Source organism: Coregonus lavaretus (genome assembly GCF_964263955.1).
Source record: "Coregonus lavaretus genome assembly, chromosome: 3".
NCBI classification, from domain to species: Eukaryota; Metazoa; Chordata; class Actinopteri; order Salmoniformes; family Salmonidae; genus Coregonus; species Coregonus lavaretus.
In genome coordinates, this window is record NC_139990.1 from 72,008,713 (window position 1) to 72,030,484 (window position 21,772).

Genomic DNA, 21,772 nt, shown 5'->3' on the forward strand with positions numbered 1-21,772 from the left:
CTTATAAATACTGCATAGCGCAAGTGATGTGTGGTTATGGAAACTCATATCAGACTGAAATGTAAGAAGGTTGGGGGCTGGAGCAAAAACATCCGGGGATGAAGCCCCGGAAGCCCAGGCCTAATGACGCAACTGCTCAATTCCTGGCCACACCCAGTGACTTCAGCACCATGGACAGGAAAAGCCTGCTGCGCGCCAGCATATTGCCAGTATATTGTTTCAAAATTTAGATATTTGTTGTTATTTTATGAATGTGTTGTTGTCACACATCCTGCTCTTAGTGTATGTGTCATTTTGGGGGAACAAAATAAAATCTCGCTACATAGGTTATGGCAGGCAGAAGTAGGCTATTTTATAATCTGCGCGTTATTATAGGCTTAATTGGCAGCCAGATATGTCTTTAAATATTGAAGGAATGAGTCAACAATTTCAGGACAGAACAATCATGTCTACGTTATGTAACCCAACACGGTTGGGACATTGGTCATATTTGACTTCGAGCGCGCGCTGTCATTGGTCCTCGTCCAATCCTGTGTGCACAGTGTCATTTCCACATCTCAAAACACAGAGTGGGATGGGCTCGACAGTCAGACTCGTGAGGAACACTGGAGTAACGCGGGACTCGTTGTTGTGTTCGTGATTTAGGCTACACGCGCATCCTTTGCGACTGGAGGAATCAACACCAAACATCCAGGCAAGTAGACTTATATGTTTATGTAAATAGCTTGATGACAAAAATTTTGGAAAAAAAATTGGAATAGGAAAAAAAGAAAAGCATGTCATTCTGATTTCTAGCTGGCCTATGATGTTGTTTACTTTCCATTTCTTGTCACAATTTGCTATCCATCGACATATTGTTGTATTCAGTTAAGTCCGAAATTATGATTGTAAAATACATTTAATTTAGTTAAGCTACTGCGCACTAACCAAATGTTAAAGGTGGGGATGGTTGAAAAGAGGGCCAGGTTAAGTTTGGACTCATACAGCCCTTGATCATATTCAGCACCACGAGACAGTGGACAGCGCCACTGATTTCAACTGCGTATTACGATAATCCCGTGAGCGACCATCCCCCTATATGCTTAGATATCTTTCCTCTGGGGTTACAAGAGCGACAAAACAAACATGTTTTGGTAGCTATATTTCAATAAACTTATGGGCTAGACTATATGTTTTGCATTCATTGCTGGATTTTGGGGGAATGGTCTAAAATCATTGACAAACCATCAATCTTAAGAATTCATACATGTGGCGGAAAACTTTTGATATTAGGCCTACCTTTGATATTAAAAAGGGAGAGAGCGGGTAAGAAAAACAAAACAACAACTATAATAACCTTAATCCAAGTCACCATGAAGCACATCTCATACTGTAACATAAACATGGACAAACATGGTCAGCATTTGCAGAAACAGATATTATATGGATATTAAGGAACGTTTTGCCATCATAAATTGGCTGATGTGAGCTGTCTGTATTTTCTCTGTAAATAATGTGTGTATTTAGAGTGCACTGAAAGGGATGTTATCGACCACCAACAGCAAGTGAAAGCTTTTACACCTTGCCATTGTTATGGGTCTTTTATGGGTAATTTATGCACACCATAATGTTCAGGTTGATACGGATAATCTATGTTGGATTTAGGGAAAATCTGTCAGAGCAATTTATAGATCTGGACATTTTCGGATGTGGTTTTATTGGAGAAACTGTAATGTATTCGTTTGTGAACATCATCAAAAGACAGATAATTAGACACCTTGAAACACATTGTTTCTATCATCATCTTGAATGCTCACACACACACACACACACACACACACACACACACACACTCACACACTCACACACAAACCATACACAATACCTACACATACATACACGATATGTCCTGGTCAATAAGCTTATTTTCTCTGTTTTTATATGGCTTTCAATAAATGATTATGTGCCATACCATATGTCAACCCACTCAGAGGAAGAGATTGGATTATATAACTCTCCATACAGTTGACTGACCTAAAGTGCACACTCTAAATAGCTGAACAGATCTGCAGGGTATGGCAAGCTCATATTTTAACAAGATAACTAATTTAGTTATGAAAGCCCACTGAGTGGGTATAATGGTTTCATTTAATTCAAGTTGTTTTATTTGTTATTTGCATTACACTTAGACGTAAGGTTATTTCTGAGCTGGGAATTACCTCACGATACTGCATCTTCAATCTGTTCAATCTGTATTTAGTCTGCCTGCTTGGCTTGAGTGTGCACTTTAGGGCAGTCAACTTTATGGAACGTTATATGAGAGTGGAAAAATCATGTGAAATTGTGAAAATTCTGGTAATGCCCTTTTAGTTTGAAAAGACCACCTGAAATTTCAGACTGTTTTGGTGGGATGGCGTTTTGGCCTGCTTGGTGACACCACCAGGCGGTAAATTAGTTAATAGACCAATAACAGAGAGTGTTCCAAAACTCTCTGCCAATAACAGCTCATTTCAGTTTTCCCCTCCCACTCAGACTCTCCCAGACAGTCCTAGCAAAATTCCTGTTTGAGAAATTGCTCTTTGCTAAGAAGCTATTTTTGTTTCTTTTTTATCATTTTAATTTAAAACAATCACAGCATGGTACTTAATTGTTACCCAGAAATGATTTGATATTGAGATAAACGGCTGCAAACCACTAGAATAGATGAGTAACCTTGCCTGCAGAACTGAAAATGAATGTTAACTCCCAGAGCTGAGGTCTATAGACTTTAGCTTGGTGGGGTAACATAGTCTTGAGTTGTGCAGAACACCCGTGTTTGATACCCAGTTTATTGCATAAGTTCCAGCCGTAGGACCAAGGCCAGGAACATTGTGAACAACACAGCCAGGTCACTCGTGATACAAGTCAGTATTAGACGCACATCTATATCCGAGGACGTCAGGAGATGATGTCAAAACCAGCCACTAGGGGCAACAGTGAGCGCTGTTACCTTCAAGAAGGTTTATGGTTGATGTTTTGTGATGTGAACACGGATGGGGGATGGGTGTGAGCATCTGCCTCTGGTGCCAAAGGTTGCATGTTTGAATCCTGCTATAGAAAGTTGTTTTTGAGATTTCTTTCCCAAACCTTAACCCTTACCTTAACCATTTGGAGTTAATGCCTTACAAATTCGCTTCCGGTAAGCATCTGCCTCTGGTAAGCATCTGCCTCTGGTGCCAAAGATTGCATGCTCAAATCTAGCAATAGAACGTTGTTTTTTTACACCTTAACCCATACCTTAGCCATTCGGAGTTAATGCCTAACCTTAAGAGTTCGGAGTTAATGCCTAAACTTAGCCCTAACCTTAAAAATTCTGAGTTTCACTTCAAAATATGACGTTTGGAACAACTTCGAAATGTCATGCTTGAGAAACATGGACGGACATCTAATTCTGACGTGAGACTGTAAGAGCTGCTGTTGCAGCAACAGCCAGAGCGCCAGACGGCTCCCGTCTACCAAGGCATAGATGAAAACCTCTCTGTGAATCTGAGGCTGTCAACCCTCCACAGCCCTTATTGGTCTCTATCTGCTAAGGGATCACCAGGGTCACATTTGCCTGCATGGAAAATGTAATGTTTTAAATTATTTTGCAAAGGAAAGCGAAAATTAGTGCTTCTTATTTGACAGGTCCAGGTAGTCCGACACCATTTCGGTCCATTTTCTTTGACCTTTTCTTTGAGAAGGAGGTTCACAAGCACTGCTGAGATTCAATCAGCATTGAAACACCGTATGGACATGACATGATAACAACTATTGGGTATAGCAATGCACAAACTTGATTGCATTTTCCTGACATTGATTGCTGCTGATGTGCACAGAGACAACGGCTCACGTGCGCTTGTTCATATGGGAGCACACCTGACCATGTCTCAGTCTGTGGTAACACTCCCCCCACACTGCCCTAGGCCACTCCCAAAGTAAACAACATTGACCTTTGTTATGTTGCAGGAGGAAAACCCTCCTATTGCACTCTCGGAAGATGCAGAACACTGAACTGTCTGCAAATGTAATTGGCCCCATTTAGCCTGTGTCTTCCTTGCAGTCATTTTCCTCTGTTGCTAAGTCTGTTGCTAGGGCATGGTTTGGTTGGTAGCTCTGCGACTGTGCCTGCTGCCTAATCTGATTCTACTCTGAAGCTGTGTGCCTGTGTGCCAGCTATCCAGAAGCGGGTAGAAACAAAAGGAAAACATATCGAGGCATAAAATGCTGGTGTACTGCGGTTTTATTGTGATGCTCATGACACACTACTCAGTTGCCTTAAGAGGTACAAAAAGCTGAGCTCATTTCAGGTGAACTTTTGGGGTGTTCTCATATCAGGGCTGGGGGACCTACATTACCAAAAGTGCATACAATCTGGTATAAAACCTGCCTTCAAGTATTCTATTTTGTGGTTTAACTGATTTCCTTGCCCTTACTTGCTGAAAACATACCTGTTGTCACGCCCTGACCTATAGAACTCTAGTTAGTTTGGTCAGGGTGTGAATATCATGTGTGTGTTGATTCTATGTTTGTATTTCTATGTTTGGCCGGGTGTGGTTCCCAATCAGAGGCAGCTGTCGCTCGTTGTCTCTGATTGGGGATCATACTTAGGCAGCCAGTTTTCCTGCCTGTGTTGTGGGATCTTGTTTTGTGCTCGGTGAGTTTGGCTTGTGTGTATAGCCTTCCGACGTCACGTCAAGTTTAGTTTATTGTTTTGTTGAGTGTTTATTAAGTTTAAATAAATGTATGCATATCACGCTGCGCCTTGGTCCGTCCCGTCTATGAACGAACGTGACAGAAGATCCCACCACCAATGGACCAAGCAGCGTGCCCAGGAGGAGCAGAGAGTATGGACTTGGAGGGAAATAAGAGAGGATCTGGCCAAGCAGATGGAGGCCCTGAAAGGGATCAGGGTGGAGAAGGAGAGACAGCCACAATACATTTTTTTGGGGGGGCTAAAAGGGTGGTCGGGGAGCGACAGAGAGGAGCCCTGACCACTGCATTCGTGGGGGCTCAAAGAGGAGTCCTCACTGGAGGAGGACGGGGCGCGGAGTGTAAAGGACGGAGACAGTCGTAGACCTCCAGCGCCGGTTCCCAGTCCGGTACGCCCCGTACCTGCTCCTCGCACCAGAACTGTGGTGCGTGTTTCCAGTCCGGCACGGCCCGTGCCCGTTCCACCGGTGCCTGGTCCAGCTCCGGTCAACGGTTCCACTCCGGAGCCAGAGCAGTCCGCTCCACCGGTGCCCAGTCCAGCTCTGGTCAACGGTTCCACTCCGGAGCCAGAGCAGTCCGCTCCACCGGTGCCAAGTCCAGCTCCGGTCAACGGTTCCACTCCGGAGCCAGAGCAGTCCGCTCCACCGGTGCCTGATCCAGCTCCGGTCGGTTGCTCCACTCCGGAGCCGGAGCGGTCCGCTCCACCGGTGCCCAGTCCAGCTCCGGTCAGCAGCTCCACTCCGGAGCCAGAGCAGTCCGCTCCACCGGGATCCGGTGCAGCTCCGGTCAGCGGCTCCACTCCGGGTCCAGACGTTAGCCCCTCTCTAGGTTCGGCGTCTCCCACACCAGGGTCCAGACAGGGATCGGTGCATCGTGGGAGGACTGAGAGGGGAAGCTCCGCGTTGAGGTCCAGACCGGTCCAGGGGTGCAACGCGGAGTCAGTAAGGGAGGAGACGGCAAGCCCGGAGCCGCCACCGAGGCTGGAAGCCCACCAGGACCCTCCCCTGTTAAGTCAGGTTTGTGCGGCCGGAGTCCGCACCTTTGGGGGGGGGGGTACTGTCACGCCCTGACCTATAGAATTCTAGTTAGTTTGGTCAGGGTGTGAATATCATGTGTGTTGATTCTATGTTTGTATTTCTATGTTTGGCCGGGTGTGGTTCCCAATCAGAGGCAGCTGTCACTCGTTGTCTCTGATTGGGGATCATACTTAGGCAGACAGTTTTCCTGCCTGTGTTGTGGGATCTTGTTTTGTGCTCGGTGAGTTTGGCTTGTGTGTATAGCCTTCCGACGTTTCGTTTATTGTTTTGTCGAGTGTTTATTAAGTTTAAATAAACATGTATGCACATCACGCTGCGCCTTGGTCCGTCCCGTCTATGAACGAACGTGACACCTGTAGTGAAGTCATGATAGTCAGGGTACACAGTGTATTTCAAGATGGGTGTTTGCTTGGGGATAGGGACAGCAGATGTCCTGAGCTATATATACCAACATCCTGGGTGCCATGCAGTCAAAATAAAGAGATAGCATCTGGATGGTAAGGGGGAAAAAGAAGTCCGGATTCAGGAAAGTGATAACGAATCAGACCTTAGGGGTCAATTACGTCATTCTTGATATAAAAAAGAGAGGATCAAACACTTACATAACCAACCCCTTTAAGCGGTGATGCTAAGAGGCACAACATTCAACAGGAGAGAGGGAATGGATAAGGAATGGAGTGACGTTATAATGTGCAGTCAGGCATTATGGGAACCTTGAATTATTCAGCCGTCAAACATCAATAAAACATACACTTTTGTACTGGATCCTGGAGTCTATGTCTATGTCAAAATGGAAAGGGTGAAATGAACTACGTGTATAGGGTCTATGAAAATCAATATACAACACAAACACCATACACTATTATTCTGTAATTCTTATCTCAATATTCAGTGAGCGGTTTGCCGGTGTGTTACTCTCTGGTGTCATCTTTTTGGCAGGAAAAAGACTCTTGGCACAGGATCCCAAAAGGAAGAAATGATGTCATATTTCTGTGGTGTTTCTTGGCAGAATTACTCATGGCACCGAGGAAAACCTTAGTCAGCCTCTCTCTACTAGATGTTTGAAGATGCTGCTGTCTGTTTTCCACCTAGTGGGACATCATTTAGAAATAAATTAATAAATTAAGAGTTAGAACCACACCCAGTTCCTCTCTGCAGCATCATTCACGACTAGATTTCAATCATCATTCCATTATATCGATACATAATTGGATAATGGATTTTAGGTTGTTGTATTTTTTGTGGCACATGCATGTGAAGGACAGTAAGCCTGGGTTTTATTGGATTCAAGAAACGGTCTCATGCCTTTGTTACATGTTTGAGGAAATACATGCAAACTATTTTCAAGTAAAGAATATATATTTACAATCTGGTAGCCTACATTTGATGTGGGGCTCACTGGTTTAATGACCAAGGTCCGGTCAGTGTCTGTGCCATCTGTGCCAGGCAGGGGTGGACGTGGGCGGGGGTGACATAATTTACGTAACAGATTTCGGACAGAGTCGCCCTTGTTCGTAAAGGGATCAGTGCCAGTGTGCCACGTCAGGATGCCTCGGACAGAAATACATCTCACCTAGTTTTACTTTTCTCACAGATCCAAAGGGGGAAACGCAGAGTGAAGCACAATGGGACCGTTCCAGGAATATGAGGTGCGTGTCATTGCAACACTTTGAAATCATTTTGAATCTTAACAATTCAGCTAATATCTTTGTTAAAATATCACATGAGGAGAATGATAATAGCCTACAGTTATCTAATCTAGACTGTCACCGTCACATTAATAGACCATCATTATTTAATGACTGTGTTGCTGTGACAGAGCTAGTAAGACAAAAACTAAATGCACAAAGTTGTATTTGCGCACACTGATTGTCATATGAATTTCATGTGTTCTTGTCGCAAACATTCAAGTGGTGAGCATAGTTGTGATACCTGTATGGTTCTCAGGAAAAGAAGTCACCAGGGAAGGAGAGCCCCCGCAGCCGCATCCCACGCTTGATCCTCCATCCTTTCCACCCTAATGAGAAAGGGTTGCCCCTGTCCGAATCCCCCATTTCTGAGGAGGAGGGTAAGGACTGCGACATCAGCTCGGACAACTCCAAACGGACCATCAGCACTAACAGCTTTTGCTCAGGTATGTGGTTCCCATGTTTCAGATCAAGGTTAGGTTGCATCCTAAAAGTCTAAAATAGATTCCTCTTCTAATCTCACTACATTTAGCTGAAAACATAACATTTATGGGAATTTGCTTTCACCTGTCACTATTGTCACATTGTTGATGGCAGCCAGGGCAGTTCTGGCAATGGCAGATGGGCTGGTCTGTCTTTAGCTCAGTGGGTCTATCTAAATATCATTTTTGTGTGCAGAATTAATGGCCGCCGGTGTGTTAGAAAGGCCCAGGACGATTTCTGATCCCAGTCCATCCCTGCAGCCAGGGTTCATCATGTAAAAATGTCTGAATTCATGCCAACACACTGCTATGTAGGCCGAATCCACATCTTATCACACACTAGTCAGGGCATTGATTACATAATCATGCATTGGAGGTTTTGTGAGTGTTGCCAAGTCAAATTATGTAAAGATAAGTCCTCATCATATGAAAGCCAGTTGATTACTGTTGTTTCAATCAACTAACATACTTTTTTTTGTAGATGATGACATCAACTGTTGAAACAAATCTGAATTACACAAGTCTACTAACCTACCATAAACAACAAAGTTGGCAAACATAACAAAGTTGGCATAATAGTTGGAATTATTCCAGAAATGACCTTCTATAGTAGGCCTAGGTTATTTTCTCTATTGACATTATTTTGACAACAGTTAAACCTAACCAAAATTAGGTTACAACATATTGATGTATATTGAATAACATTAAGTCATCATGGAAGTTTCTTGTCACCCCTTTCACCTCCCTTCTGCTTCCATAACACAGTGCTGTGGTGTTGGTAATATGAGCACTGTTGGTTGGATGAGTTACAGTATGAACAGATAAGAGGGACTGAACATCGAGCTCTGAATGATTGATTGACTGCTGTGTGTTCCGTGCTGCATGCGTATTCTTGGCTGTACCTGTTTACATAGATGACACCGGCTGCCCCAGTAGTCAGTCTGTGTCCCCCTCCAAAACCCTGTCAGGCTCAGACAACAGTCCGCATGGCTCACCCACACCCACCGCTGAGTGCAAGACCAAGGTGAAGAGGGTGAGGGTGATGGCAGAGTGGCAAGCATCCCCGCCGAGGCACAAGAAGGAGCAGCGATCCTCCACATTGCCCAGAGGTAGGCTACTACAGGGAATGGCTTCAGGTAGTTTTTTTTGTAGGTGGGGTTTGGAGGCTCATACATACGTTGTCCTCGCAGATCTTAGGCTTTTCTCTCAATTCTGATTCTGATATGTATTTGTTTGATTGAGGTACTAACTGTCAATTTAAAAAAAGATCTACAAAATAGATCAAAGTCAGAGTAAAATATATATGAAATAACCATGTGAAATGGTTTCTTGTAGACCAGGGTTGTGCTCAATTCGAATTGAATGCAGTCAATTCAGGAAGTAAACTAAAATCACAATCCTATAATAGAAAAAATGGCTTTTATTTTCAATGACTTCTCAATAAATTCAAAAGTAGAAGTTATTTATTTCTAAAGTTTTTAAATGTCTGCATTTTAAATTCAAATCATTTCTTGATTGACTGCCTTTAACTTAATTGAACCCAACCCTGATTTCTACATGCTTTGTGTGTATACACTATCTGCATAGTATTGTTTTCATGTAATTTTAATCTCAATTGCAGAACACCCATTGGAGGAGACAGTCAGAGGGGAAGGACCTCTGGCTTTCTCATCCATTGGATTTTGAGAAGGAGGCAAGACACTAAAAGCTTATCGTTTTTTTTAATGAGTACGCAATTGAGACTCTCCCTATGGCTAAATCCCAAATATCTCTCCTACCTTCCACAGTGTACACTTGTTCACTTCCCTTCATGGATTTGAAGGAACCGACTGGTATAAGCAATATGGTAGAAACTTCCTCTAGCCCATGCCTACACCAATCCAATGCTTTTACATTTCTGGGGAGTAGTGAATGAGTGCAGGAAGAAGGAGATATTATTGGGACGCACTCAATGGTTGTGTTCCCCTGCACAGACATTGCATGCATTAACCAATGGTTGCATGTCACTTCATCGACTGTGCCTTTGGGCACCAGATTGCTATGACATATGATGTGGTTAGCTGATATGTAAAATACTTATGCAGGCTTTGTAAAATCTGGCATGTGTCAGCAACGTCTGTGCAGAGGAATGCCAACAATGAGGGGATTTGATTAATCTGGGCCGGGCACCCCGTTTTAAAGCCCACGTTGAAGTTGGCTCAAAACAAAAGTGATGTAATTAAGCACATGGACTAATGAGTAAGACTGTGTTTTCACATGCAAAAGTGATTGCTTTTGATAAAAAACGATTTATCTACCAAATTAAAAATAGTTAGAAAATACAAATATATACTGTATGGAAAAGAGATGTTTCTGGACAATGCGCCATGCTGCCTTGTTTGACAGCATGACCGAGCAGTGCAGATTACTGTTTGATTTGAGAAGGGCACTCCTCCCTCACCCCTTTTGCCCGTTCATGTCACGGGCCATATACTGGTGCCCCGAGGCTCAGCCTAATTGAATCCGCCCAACGGCTTGATCAAGGTTCAAATCCAGAGAGGCTGCTGATTGGATAATTAATGTTGGACCTGAGGTTTTCCAGTTAGGCTGATTAGCAGTAGTTGACTTCACTTATTGGTTGGCAGCACATTGTACCTGGAATTGACTCACTCACCCAGTGTTGAAGGTTCAGTTTTGTTGTTAGTTAATCATAAATTCACAGTGAGCACTTTACTATGGTTTTATCGAATGGAAATAGATGCTGCTCAGGTATGTCATGTTTTCACAGAAAATACATCATTAGTGTCCCATGCTTCCTTTCCTTACAGAAGGTTACTAATCATTGATAAGGGAGAAAGATATTCTACCCACATAGAGTTGTCATACTGGCTCATTCTGAGTGATTATTTTGTTTGATGGAATGTCTGAATGCAGTATTGAAAAAGTATTTATGTACTAATTTAGCAACATGTCTTCAGAGATTCTGAGATTATTTATGGATTGATTTGGTACAGCTGTAGGTACATTAGGTTAGGTTGACCCTGTTCTTGTCAGAATTTTTACTAGATGATGATATGCTTAAGCTTACTATGTTTGGTTTTCTAGGTATTACCTGGATTAGATTTAGATTTTTTTTTGGTATATAGTGGTTGATACTATATATATATATATATATATATATATATATATATATATATATATATATATATATATATATTGTTTTTTACATAACTTTGCATCGGCCCTTCATGTCTACTCACGTCAGTAGGTTACTGTAGTGCGTAGGGGATGGAGGGAGAGGTTAGAGAATGGGATACCACAGCCTGTCCTGCAACCATCAGACAGGTGTTGAGTGACAGATCTCACGGTTGCCTAGCCCAATAATTGACAAAAGGAGCCTAATGTTATTCCTTATAGCCCAAGCAACTCGCATGTTCTGTTTAGAGGTGAATTGGCTCTGGCAGCCAAACCAGCCAAATACTCCATCTAAACATGAATGTATTCTCTGTTGCGGTACGTTTCTAGAAACATAAAGCCCTCTACTTTCATATCACAAATACAAAATCTACTTTCTGTACATTGTTTTTTAAATTGCAGCTGACAGTATTTTTCAATGACACAGGTGTTCAAAGACGCAGATAGCTAATTAGCGCAGGTAGTTGACCGTCTTCTGTCTGTTCTCCGTAAACAAGCGCTGTAACATGGAAATATGGCAGTTTGGGAACCCTATAAAGGTGTGTAGCAGTTTAACCTTTTTATTGTTATTTCTCGCTTTATGTTTCGAAAACCATACCGTAAGCGACGCATTTTAACGTTCAGAACAAGTGTTGGGGCTCTTAATAAAACTCCCCCAGCCAGAAGATCCTATCGTCAATGGGCGCTAAAGGTAGTTGGCGTCTATGAATGGATTAGCGGTTGCCTAGAGGGTAAGAGGCTGCATTCATTAGGTAGTATCTCATGCCGTGCGAGGTTGGACTGACCGGGCCTGCTTATACTACGGCAGCTGTGTAATCCCTTAGCCTCTGCTTGAATCCTGCCATTGTTGCTAACGACAAATGCACCATAGCCTCTTACAAGGAAGGGCTTTGCAGCAGGATGAAGCTTGTCAGTTTGCTTACTGTTTTGAAGTGGCTCACATGGTGATTTCGGGGACTTTTCTGTGATGTTTTTGACTTCTGAACACAGAAGTAGGTTCTGATAGGATGAAATTCAAAGACTTGACATGGATCACAACTGCACGATGTGTAGCCATGGAAATGCATAATGTAAGTGGTGTGTGTGTGTATAGCACCAGTGTTTGGTGTTTCCTGCCCGCTGATGCCAGGTCAGTAGTAACATCCTGATGCATTTGTCTGACTGCAGGTAGCGAGGCAGACTTCAGCTCCTCCAGCAGCACGGGCAGCCTGAAGAGAGGGGGGAGCCTGGCCCACAACTCAACAGGGAAGAAGATCTCCTCACGCAGGTGATATATGGGGTGGCTCTGGTTCTGTTTCTCTACTGCCTCTGTTCTAAAAGCAGGCACTCCATTCTCTTACACCACTAGTGGGTGTCATACTTAAAGGGCCAGTTTCCCAGACCCTGATCCTAAACTAAAATGCACTTTAAACAAAAAAAATGTAATTGGGTCTGGGAAACTGTTCCAAAAACTATAGCTATGCTATTTCTTTATTGCTGTATTTGTTTTTTCAATGATAAATGGACAACATTACAAGACTAGTTATGTCTTCTCATTAGCTTTACCTAACTACTACATGTCTCTTCCCGTAGTCGTGGTGCCCACATCAGGAGCCTCCCGGTTTTCAAGCTGGCAGGGAGCCCCTCAGCATCCCGCGATGCAAAGCTCTACGCCCCGTACAGGACAGTCCCCTCATCCACCAACAGCAGCAGCAACTCCAGCCCCACAGTACCCTCCAGGTAAACAGCCATGTCATACCCACACCCCCATACACTGGCCAGTTCCAGAAACAACCTCCAGCGGTACCCCTTCTGGTATTTCTTGCCATATTGCTTACGTAGACAGGGCCTGGATCTGAAATGATTGGCTAGCTCAAAGCAATATGGCAATAATTCCACCTAGCCTATCAAAGGACAAGATCAACTACCATGTTCCTATCCTTTCAGATCAACATGAAAGAAGGGGCTAGGGGTCCCTTTGTAATGGAGCGTCTGCTCTGTGAGGGGTGGGCATTCACTAGTTGGGGCAAGGGTGGATAGATTAGGCTCTATGCCAGGACTGTTTGTCATCTCCTCCCCCCCCCCCCCCCCCTCTTCTGAGAGACTGGGATTATATTCGTCAGGATTGGGCTATGCCGAGATGATTAGAACAGTCTGAATTTTGTTATGGTCTGTGTGTGGGTGTCAGTCAAAACCTTGGGTTTATAGGAGAGGAAGGTCATGAATATTTCATCGTAACTCAGTCGATAGCCAGACTGGCTTGCCTGACTGCATCCCTGCCTTTTTTTCACTTACTGTCTCACATTTGTGGTAGTGCTGCTGGGTTCTCATGTTGCTATGTGGCAGAATATTCACTCGAGGGATCCTGTGCTGCCATGACAGCAGCACTGCACGAGCAAGCTCAACCTTGCCTTTCTGCTCTGACTATATAAAATAACTAACCAGCGCCCTCTTGAATTCAGCCCAAAGGCTTAATGTGAGTCATTCTCTATGCAAAACAATCCCTACTTATGTATTTTATGCGGACGGGAAAACGTCCATGACTGCATTTTTGTTTCTAGAGTCATTTTATTGCTACAGGATTTTTTTTTTTGTTCTTGTTCCCCTCAGCTCTCTTCTGGCTGGCTGGGTTTCGTGTGGTGTCCTTGTTCTCTCGCTACCTTCTGCTAGCCTGTTCTATTTCTGGCAGGGATGCAGAGCGCTCACATTAAAGCACAAGTCCCATTTTGATGCTAGGATCTAGTGCTAGCTTTTAAGCCTGTTTGTAAGAGGGGCTGCTCTGCATATTAGCCAAATCCACCCTCTCATCCTCAGACACACAAACGTTTCATCAATCCTCTTTGAACCTGAGGAAGACCTGATCACAGGTATATTCCAGAACTGCTCATGTACAATTGAAGGTTAATGTACTTGTATTAATTTTAAAGACGTTTTAGGCATTTCAGGGAATTCTCAGGCAGAAACGCTGTTACCTTGTAGACTAGAGCCAAGCAAATGTAATTTGGGCTTTCCCTCCCAATTAATTGTTTTCCTATCCAGCCTTTGACCAACCTGGCATTTTAGCTTTTTGCAGCATGAAGTCTGCTGGTTGGTCAGTCCGTGTCCTGAAAGTGACATCCCCAGTCAGACACAATCGACTAAGTAATAACCTTGCCCGGCAGTGTTTTCTCTCTAAAACAAGCTATTTTGAGCTTTGCGTCGTGCAAGTTGCACCAATCACTATTTTTTTTCATGGCCTAGTTCCTTCCCCACAGAACTGAGGGAGTCTGCTTTAGATGGGGGCTCAGCACTGTTCATGTTACTGTACAGGATGGCGTGTACAATAGATGGGTTGTCCTCTTCATCAGATGTCTCACCAGCAGAACATACAGTATGTGACTTAGGGCTAATGTGTAATTTCCTGTCTCATCCCCCCCAGAAGGATGACCCCCGTACGATACCACTCCTGTGGGGACAACCATGGCATCAGACCCCCCAACCCAGAGCAGTACCTCACCCCCCTGCAACAGAAGGAGGTGGCCATTCGCCACCTGAGGAGCAAGCTGAGGGAAGTGGAGAACACCGTCCACGACAGGTTACCTTCTCAGTGTACATCTCATGTTTAGCTCATTTCCTAAATGCATTCCAACTACAGTGTAGCCAAACATTGCAATCCCATTCAGCTGTAACTATTAACTCTTTTCCCCCTCAGGGAGTCTGAGATCGAGGAGCTCAAGTCCCAGCTGGGACGGATGAGGGAGGACTGGATCGAGGAGGAGTGCCACCGCGTAGAGGCGCAGCTAGCCCTGAAGGAGGCGCGCAAGGAGATCAAGCAGCTTCGGCAGGTGGTGGAGACCATGAAGAACAGCCTGATGGAGAAGGACAAGGGCATCCAGAAGTACTTTGTCGACATCAACATCCAGAACCGCAAGCTGGAGTCCCTGCTGCACAGCATGGAGATGGCCCAGAGTGGCTCCACACTGCAAGACGAGCCAACCATGGACTTCATCTGTGGCGACTCCGACTCCCCTGTCAAAGACAAGCAGTGGGAGGTGGGTGACCAGGCGGCGGAGGAGATGGCGGACAGTGGGCTGCTGGTCAACGACAACCTGGAGCACGTGCTCATGTCCACGGCGGTGGACTCCAGCCAGGACTCTAGCGGTAAGCTGCGCTGCCACCCAGAGGCTGGTCTGGGGGTGTCCACTCTTCTCCACAGCCTGGAGGAGGAGAAGATCACACCACTGCCTCCACCACCCTCCTCCAACACGTTCTGCTACAGCACACTCCCCTTCCCCGCTCCAGAGGAGAAGGCCGTTCAGACCGAGGTGGCGTCATTCCCTCCTGATCTGCACGCCCTCCTGCTGCAGCTGCTGAAGCTCCATGGTGGTGCAGTTGGAGACGCTCTCCTCCCAGCTTCTACCAGCCTCCTAGAAATCCCAGCACTGCAGGCCCCTATCCCGTCCACTCTAAGCCTGCCCAGTCCCAGCCAGCCCACCCCAGTTCTGCCAGTGAGCCCTGACATGTCCAGTGATTCAGGGCTGTGTTGCTCAGACCCCGAGGTGGTGATCTCCATGGGCTTCATGGAGGAGCTGGATTTTGAGGTGAGAAGCGAGGAGCCCTGCAGGGCCCCTGAGATGGACGTGGTCAACAAACGCTATTGGAGCAGCAGCTTTCTTGTTGATCTGGTTGCTGTGGCTGTACCAGTGTTGCCCACGGTGGCCTGGCTGTATTCCCGGCATGGCGTGGATGGGGCGGCGCCAGTCTACAACATCGCAGCGCTGATCCGTGGCTGTTGCATCATGGGATTGCACTCTCTCCGTCACGTCACTCCTCATCATGTGGCAGATGTGTAACGGCCTCCGACCCGCATGCACAACCCGACCCGTCAACTTAAAGCACTTCTTAATCTTTAGTTTTTCTACACTTGTGAATATTAACGCCACAGTTATTACTTTAGGTTCCCACGCGGTTACTTTGCACTGTGTACAGTTGCTGTGCGTCAAGGCAAAAAATGTGAAATTATTTATGGTGAAGGGATCTATTTTGTTCATTTTATTTACTTTCCATCTGTTCCGTTATCATAATTGTGTATAAACTGATAATCTGGGTAGGTGGTTATGCATCATTGATGTCCTGTGCTGGCACTAGTTACCCCTACTTAAACAACCATGTTTTTTCTGAAAGTATTAGGATGTCTGAGGGTGGGGATGAAATTGAATGTTTGAGCAAGCGTTTGATATGTTCCAAAATAATCTTAAACCTGCAGCCAAAGCGTAATTAATGAATGTTCACTCTTGTTTATTTTTCTACCTGTGAGTAGAGCTTTTTACGTATGTGTTAAAGAAATTTGATAGGAGTATGAGATCAACGCTTCAAAACAACCCATACTTGTTTGTGCCTGAGCTATGTGTAATACTCTTAACATCAAATGTCCTAATATATTTATTATTAAAGCATGATAATCCCATTCGTGTTTGACTCCTCTTGGGCATTTTCGGGTGGGAAGGGTTTAGCAGATTATTTAATCCCAAGCAGTTTATAAGAGAATCTATGGCATATGTAGCAACAGAACGTTGTGTACTGTTCTACATCCAATTGCGATGCATTGTTCAGCTCTTGTCTTTTTCATGGGTGCAAATTTCAATTGGTGATTATTTGAATAGTTTCTTTTTAAATGCCAACAAGAAGGATATTTGAGTGAACAAATTAAACTAAAGACTTCTTGGATTTACTGTTTTAATCTCCAGATTAGAGGGGGATCCTTAATTGCAAAAAAATGTCTGAGAACGGCAGAACACAATGTTCCCGGCCCCAAACACGAGGGCACATGTTTCTGCGTTCGCACAACAGCTCTTAACTACGGAATTAGTAAACAAATATGTCTGAGCCTTTCCTTATGACTGCAGATTACACTGAACAAAAATATAAATGCAACATGAGCTGAAAAAAGATCCCAGATATTTTCCATATGCACAAAAATATTTTTCTCATTTTGTGCACAAATGAGTTTGCGTCCCTGTTTGTGAGCATTTCTCCTTTGCCAAAATAATCCTTCCACCTGACGTGTGGCATATCAAGGTGATTAAATGGCATGATCATTACGCAGGTGCACCTTGTGCTTGGGACAAAAGGCCACTAAAATGTGCCATTTTGTCACAACACAATGCCACGTGTCTAGGAGGGAGTGTGTAATTGGCATGTTGACTTAAGAAATGTCCACCAGAGCTGTTGCCAGAGAATTCAATGTTCAATTCTCTACCATAAGCTGCCTCCAACGTAATTGTAGAGAATTTGGCAGTACGTCCAACTGGCCTCACAACCGCAGACCATGTGTAACCAGGACCGCCACACCCGGCTTCTTCACCTGCGGGATCGTCTCGTCCTCACTAGGGTCTTGACCTGACTGCAGTTCAGCGTCGTAACCAACTTCAGTGGGTAAATGCTCACCTTCGATGGCCACTGGCACGCTGGAGAAGTGTGCTCTTCAATGATGAATCCCAGTTTCAACTGTACCGGGCAGATGGCAATGTGTATGGTGTCATGTGGGCGAGCGGTTTGCTGATGTTGCCGTTGTGAACAGAGTGCCCCATGGCGGCGGTGGGGTTGTGGTACGGCCAGGCATAAGCTACGGACAACGAACACAATTGCATTTTATCAATGGCAATTTGAATGAATAGATATACCGTGATGAGATCCTGAGGCCCATTGTCGTGCCATTCATCCTCATGTTTCAGCATGATAATGCACAGCCCCATGTCACGAGGATCTGTACACAATTCCTGAAAGCTGAAAATGTCCCAGTTCTTCCATGGCCTGCATACTCACCAGACATGTCATACATTGAGCATGTTTGGAATGCTCTGGATCGACGTGTACGACAGCGTGTTCCAGTTCCTGCCAATATCCAGCAACTTCGCACAGCCATTGAAGAGGAGTGGGACAACATTCCACAGGCCACAATCAACAGCCTGATCAACTCTATTCCAAGGAGATGTGTCACGCTGCATGAGGCAAATGGGGGTCACACCAGATACTGGCTGGTTTTCTGATCCACGCCTCTACTTTTTTTTTAAGGTATCTGTGACCAACAGATGCAAATCTGTATTCCCAGTCATGTGAAATCCATAGATTATGGCCTAATTAATTTATTCAATTGACTGATTTCCTATTATGAACTGTAACTCAGTAAAATCTTTGAAATTGTTCCATGTTGCATTTATATTTTTGTTCAATGTATATCAAACAAAAAATGCAATGGCTTTTTCAGGCTGTCAATGTCTCCTGGGCAGTTTACAACGGAAGTGCATTAGACCTGCCATAGTGGAACTTCCAAAGCTGCAAGATGGTGGTTCTGAGTCCGACCATCTTTGAAGAAAGGTCATGCACCAGACCAGCAGTGACTGTTTACACACACAGACTATGTTTTCACTTGTCACGTTACAGCTATTTAAATACATCTAATCAACCGGCAAACTGATGCAATGAGACTGGGGTTGGAATGAGAAGCCCCATGCGATGCTAAATAACCAATTTCCCCTACTGCCATATGGGGATGTTCTGTTACATAACCATATGTTCATTAGAGTGCAAGCAGACTGATTAATCATTCCATCTGTTATAATCTCTCTCTGCAACCAGGCCTGGTAGCAAAGAAAAGGTTGAATCAATATGAGGAAAGGGGTGGAGTCATACTGCATTCGTAACCAAGTGGGAATTTACCACATATGAATGGGGAAAATTCATCTGAATGGCCTTCCGACTGGTAATTACTCGTGGTGAACTCGTCTATCATCCTGAGCTCTCATTTCTTCCACATGCTGACCTCTGACATCAGCTACTAAGGAAATTACCTTGATAACAGCATTTTCGACAGTTAAATGCAACAAAACGTTATTTATAAAAGGCAATCTATTAATATGGTTTTTGAAGATAATTTGTTTACGGGCGTGATAGCTGAACTTTTAGTTTACGGTTTACTCAGCTTGTTGGCCATTAGCCAATCGGCGTTTCTCAAAGAGTTCATAGCATGTGAATGCATCCAACTGTTATTTATGACTTCACAACTGGTCAATTCCCACTTCCCACTTGGTTACGAGTGCAGCGTTAGCTAAATTCAGGGCTGTCTCAATTTGTCTTTCTTTGATTCCATGCATCCTATCTCCTCACCTCCTTCTCAACTGTATTGGAGGAGACGGACCAAGGTCCCTCCCCTCTGACCTTCTCCAATGCATTTTGAGGAGAAGAGGCGATAGGATGTGAGGAATCAAGGAAAGATGGATTGAGATAGTGCCAGAGAGAGCTAGTAGTGGTTAACATACCAGCAGGATAAAATATGGATACTTTACTTAGAATGGCTATTAATCACACAGATGAGACAATTTCATTTTTACAATCGAAAGATAATTATAATTCTGCAGGAACAGAGCAGATTATCCCTCAGAGACGTCTACCCCAGCTCTTCCCGAAAAACTGATGAGTGAGACGTTTCGTTCCTAAAAGTAGGTAATGATCAGCCTCTGAGTGGTTTGGTCAAGCGGGGGTGTTTTTGGAGACAGATAGTGAATTTGTGACGATGATGTTACATGTTAAGGCCGGAAATGAAAAGAGAGACAGGACAACTAGTCTGACCTTGGGTTTGAAAGGCATTTGAAAGGAATTAGCATTGCATGAGATTAAAATGCCCTATTAATCTACTTAGAGAACAAGCATATATAATGACACTGGGATCCATGCACGTAAAAGGTTTATTCATAATGGGTGTTTTTCCTAATGCAATAAATCATGGGTGGTTCAGAGAAATATGGCTTGAATGAATCTGGGGAGGACATTTTTATTCCAATACTAAATATTATGTTCAATCAGTGATTTAATGCTGATTTAATCTTAAAATTGCTTGCTTTATTGGTTTTGAATCTTTGTTTCTGTCATGACTCTAATATTGGTTAACATTCAGACACAATTGAAAAAGGATCCAGAGATTTATAACAGAAATTAAGGAATGTGCAAAAAAAAACATCTTTATTGACAAAGAAAAATGTATAATCATGTATCCCCATCATGCTGACATTGATAACAATTGGAAGAAGAATGCGCAAAGAAAGCAAAAGGACATGTCAGCTGAATTATTTTCTGAATTCTCTGTGGCCCCACCTAAAATAACCATGAAAACACCACACTGTTTCAAAGGCTTCGTTCATTGAAAACATTCAATATAAAAACTACTTTTGCCAGATTCCCCATATTATATACAGGATACCCCAGTGATGGTACAAGGAAAACACAAATGTGTAAAAGGGACTATCAATTGTTATTCAAATCCAACAGGTCTGTTTAACTGCAAATGCCTTATGCATATCAGTTCTTACAGCGCCATCTCTGCATATATGTTTCCATGGCAACTAGACCCTTCTGCTTGACATTCCAGTCTCATAAACCGGTTTGCTAGTCACACACACACGCACACGCCCACTTCCATCACAAAAAGCTCCACTTGATTCAACATCGATTGACCATACCAAAATCATATTGATACGACAGGTTATTGGTCCAGTCAATGCAAAAGGCTTTGACTCACTAAATCTATCGTCCAAGTCTGTTATTAACTGTCCACAAATTACAGATGAGGGGAGATCGGACCTTTGCATCTTTTTATTTGCTTTGATCACTGAACAAGGATGTGAGTTGGCCATCCAAGTCTGATCACCAGGCTGTCTCAGATAACACAGAGACAGAGTTTGTGTGTGTTATGCTACATTGAAAATGTAAAAAATAAAAAATAAACATTCAACATAATAACAAAGACAAAAGTTGTTAAAGAAGAGTCACATCTATTTTGGTGTATTAAAAAGCAGGGATAAGAACAAGCAGGAAAATGTTTTGATTATTCAAGATGTCAAAGATGTTGAGCCTGGCAGAACAGTAACCATAGGATTACCATAGGAATCCACAGCCAACTCTTTAGTAAGGCTCAATTAAATTCCCAAATCCCTTTGACAGTGTCCACACCCTCAGTTTGAAACTCTTCTTTTTAAGCCTTCAATTCAAATGTGCAACTCCAGTGTATTGAAGGCTGTACAGTACAAGTACAGTACCAGTCAAATGTTTGGACACACCTACTCATTCAAGGGTTTTTCTTTACTTTTACTATTTCCTACATTGTAGAATAATAGTGAAGACATCAAAACTATGAAAAAACACATATGGAATCATGTAGTAACCAAAAAAAGTGTAAAACACATCAAAATATATTTTATATTCAAATAGCCAACCTTTGCCTTGATGACAGCTTTGCACACTCTTGGCATTAAAGGGCTTGTAAGTAAGCATTTCACTGTAAGGTCTACACCGGTTGTATTCGACGCATGTGACAAATAACATTTGATTTGATTTTCTCTCAACCAGCTTCACCTGGAATGCTTTTCCAACAGTCTTGAAGGAGTTCCCACATATGCTGAGCACTTGTTGGCTGCTTTTCCTTCACTCTGCCATCCGACTCATCCCAAACCATCTCAATTGGGTTGAGGTCGGGGGAATGTGGAGGCCAGGTCATCTGATGCGGCACTCCATCACTCTCCTTCTTGGTCAAATAGCCCTTACACAGCCTGGAGGTGTGTTGGGTCATAGTCCTGTTGAAAAACAAATGATAGTCCCACTAAGCCCAAACCAGATGGGATGGCGTATCGCTGCAGAATGCTGTGGTAGCCATGCTAGATAAGTGTGCCTT

At 43.7% G+C, this 21,772-nt stretch overlaps 1 protein-coding gene across 1 annotated transcript; it reads left to right on the plus strand.

Annotated features, from left to right (window-relative positions):
• Window positions 1-589: 589 nt before the first annotated feature.
• LOC311123857 (syntabulin-like) lies at window positions 590-16,516 on the plus strand. The gene is made up of 8 exons (XM_084158226.1): window positions 590-694; window positions 7,342-7,396; window positions 7,695-7,881; window positions 8,886-9,026; window positions 12,259-12,358; window positions 12,664-12,810; window positions 14,489-14,644; window positions 14,762-16,516. Exons 2-8 carry the CDS (start codon window positions 7,373-7,375, stop codon window positions 15,900-15,902), a joined length of 1,896 nt encoding a protein of 631 aa, XP_084014352.1. The 5' UTR covers window positions 590-694; window positions 7,342-7,372; the 3' UTR covers window positions 15,903-16,516.
• Window positions 16,517-21,772: the final 5,256 nt, after the last annotated feature.

What these genes read in the sequence shown, in the direction of transcription:
- LOC311123857 (XM_084158226.1), top strand. Translation starts at nt 7,373, where the DNA reads ATGGGACCGTTCCAGGAATATGAG. An exon ending in CACTAACAGCTTTTGCTCAG is followed by an intron (nt 7,882 to 8,885) that starts GTATGTGGTTCC and finishes AAACCCTGTCAG; the next exon opens with GCTCAGACAACAGTCCGCAT. An exon ending in AAGAAGATCTCCTCACGCAG is followed by an intron (nt 12,359 to 12,663) that starts GTGATATATGGG and finishes CTCTTCCCGTAG; the next exon opens with TCGTGGTGCCCACATCAGGA.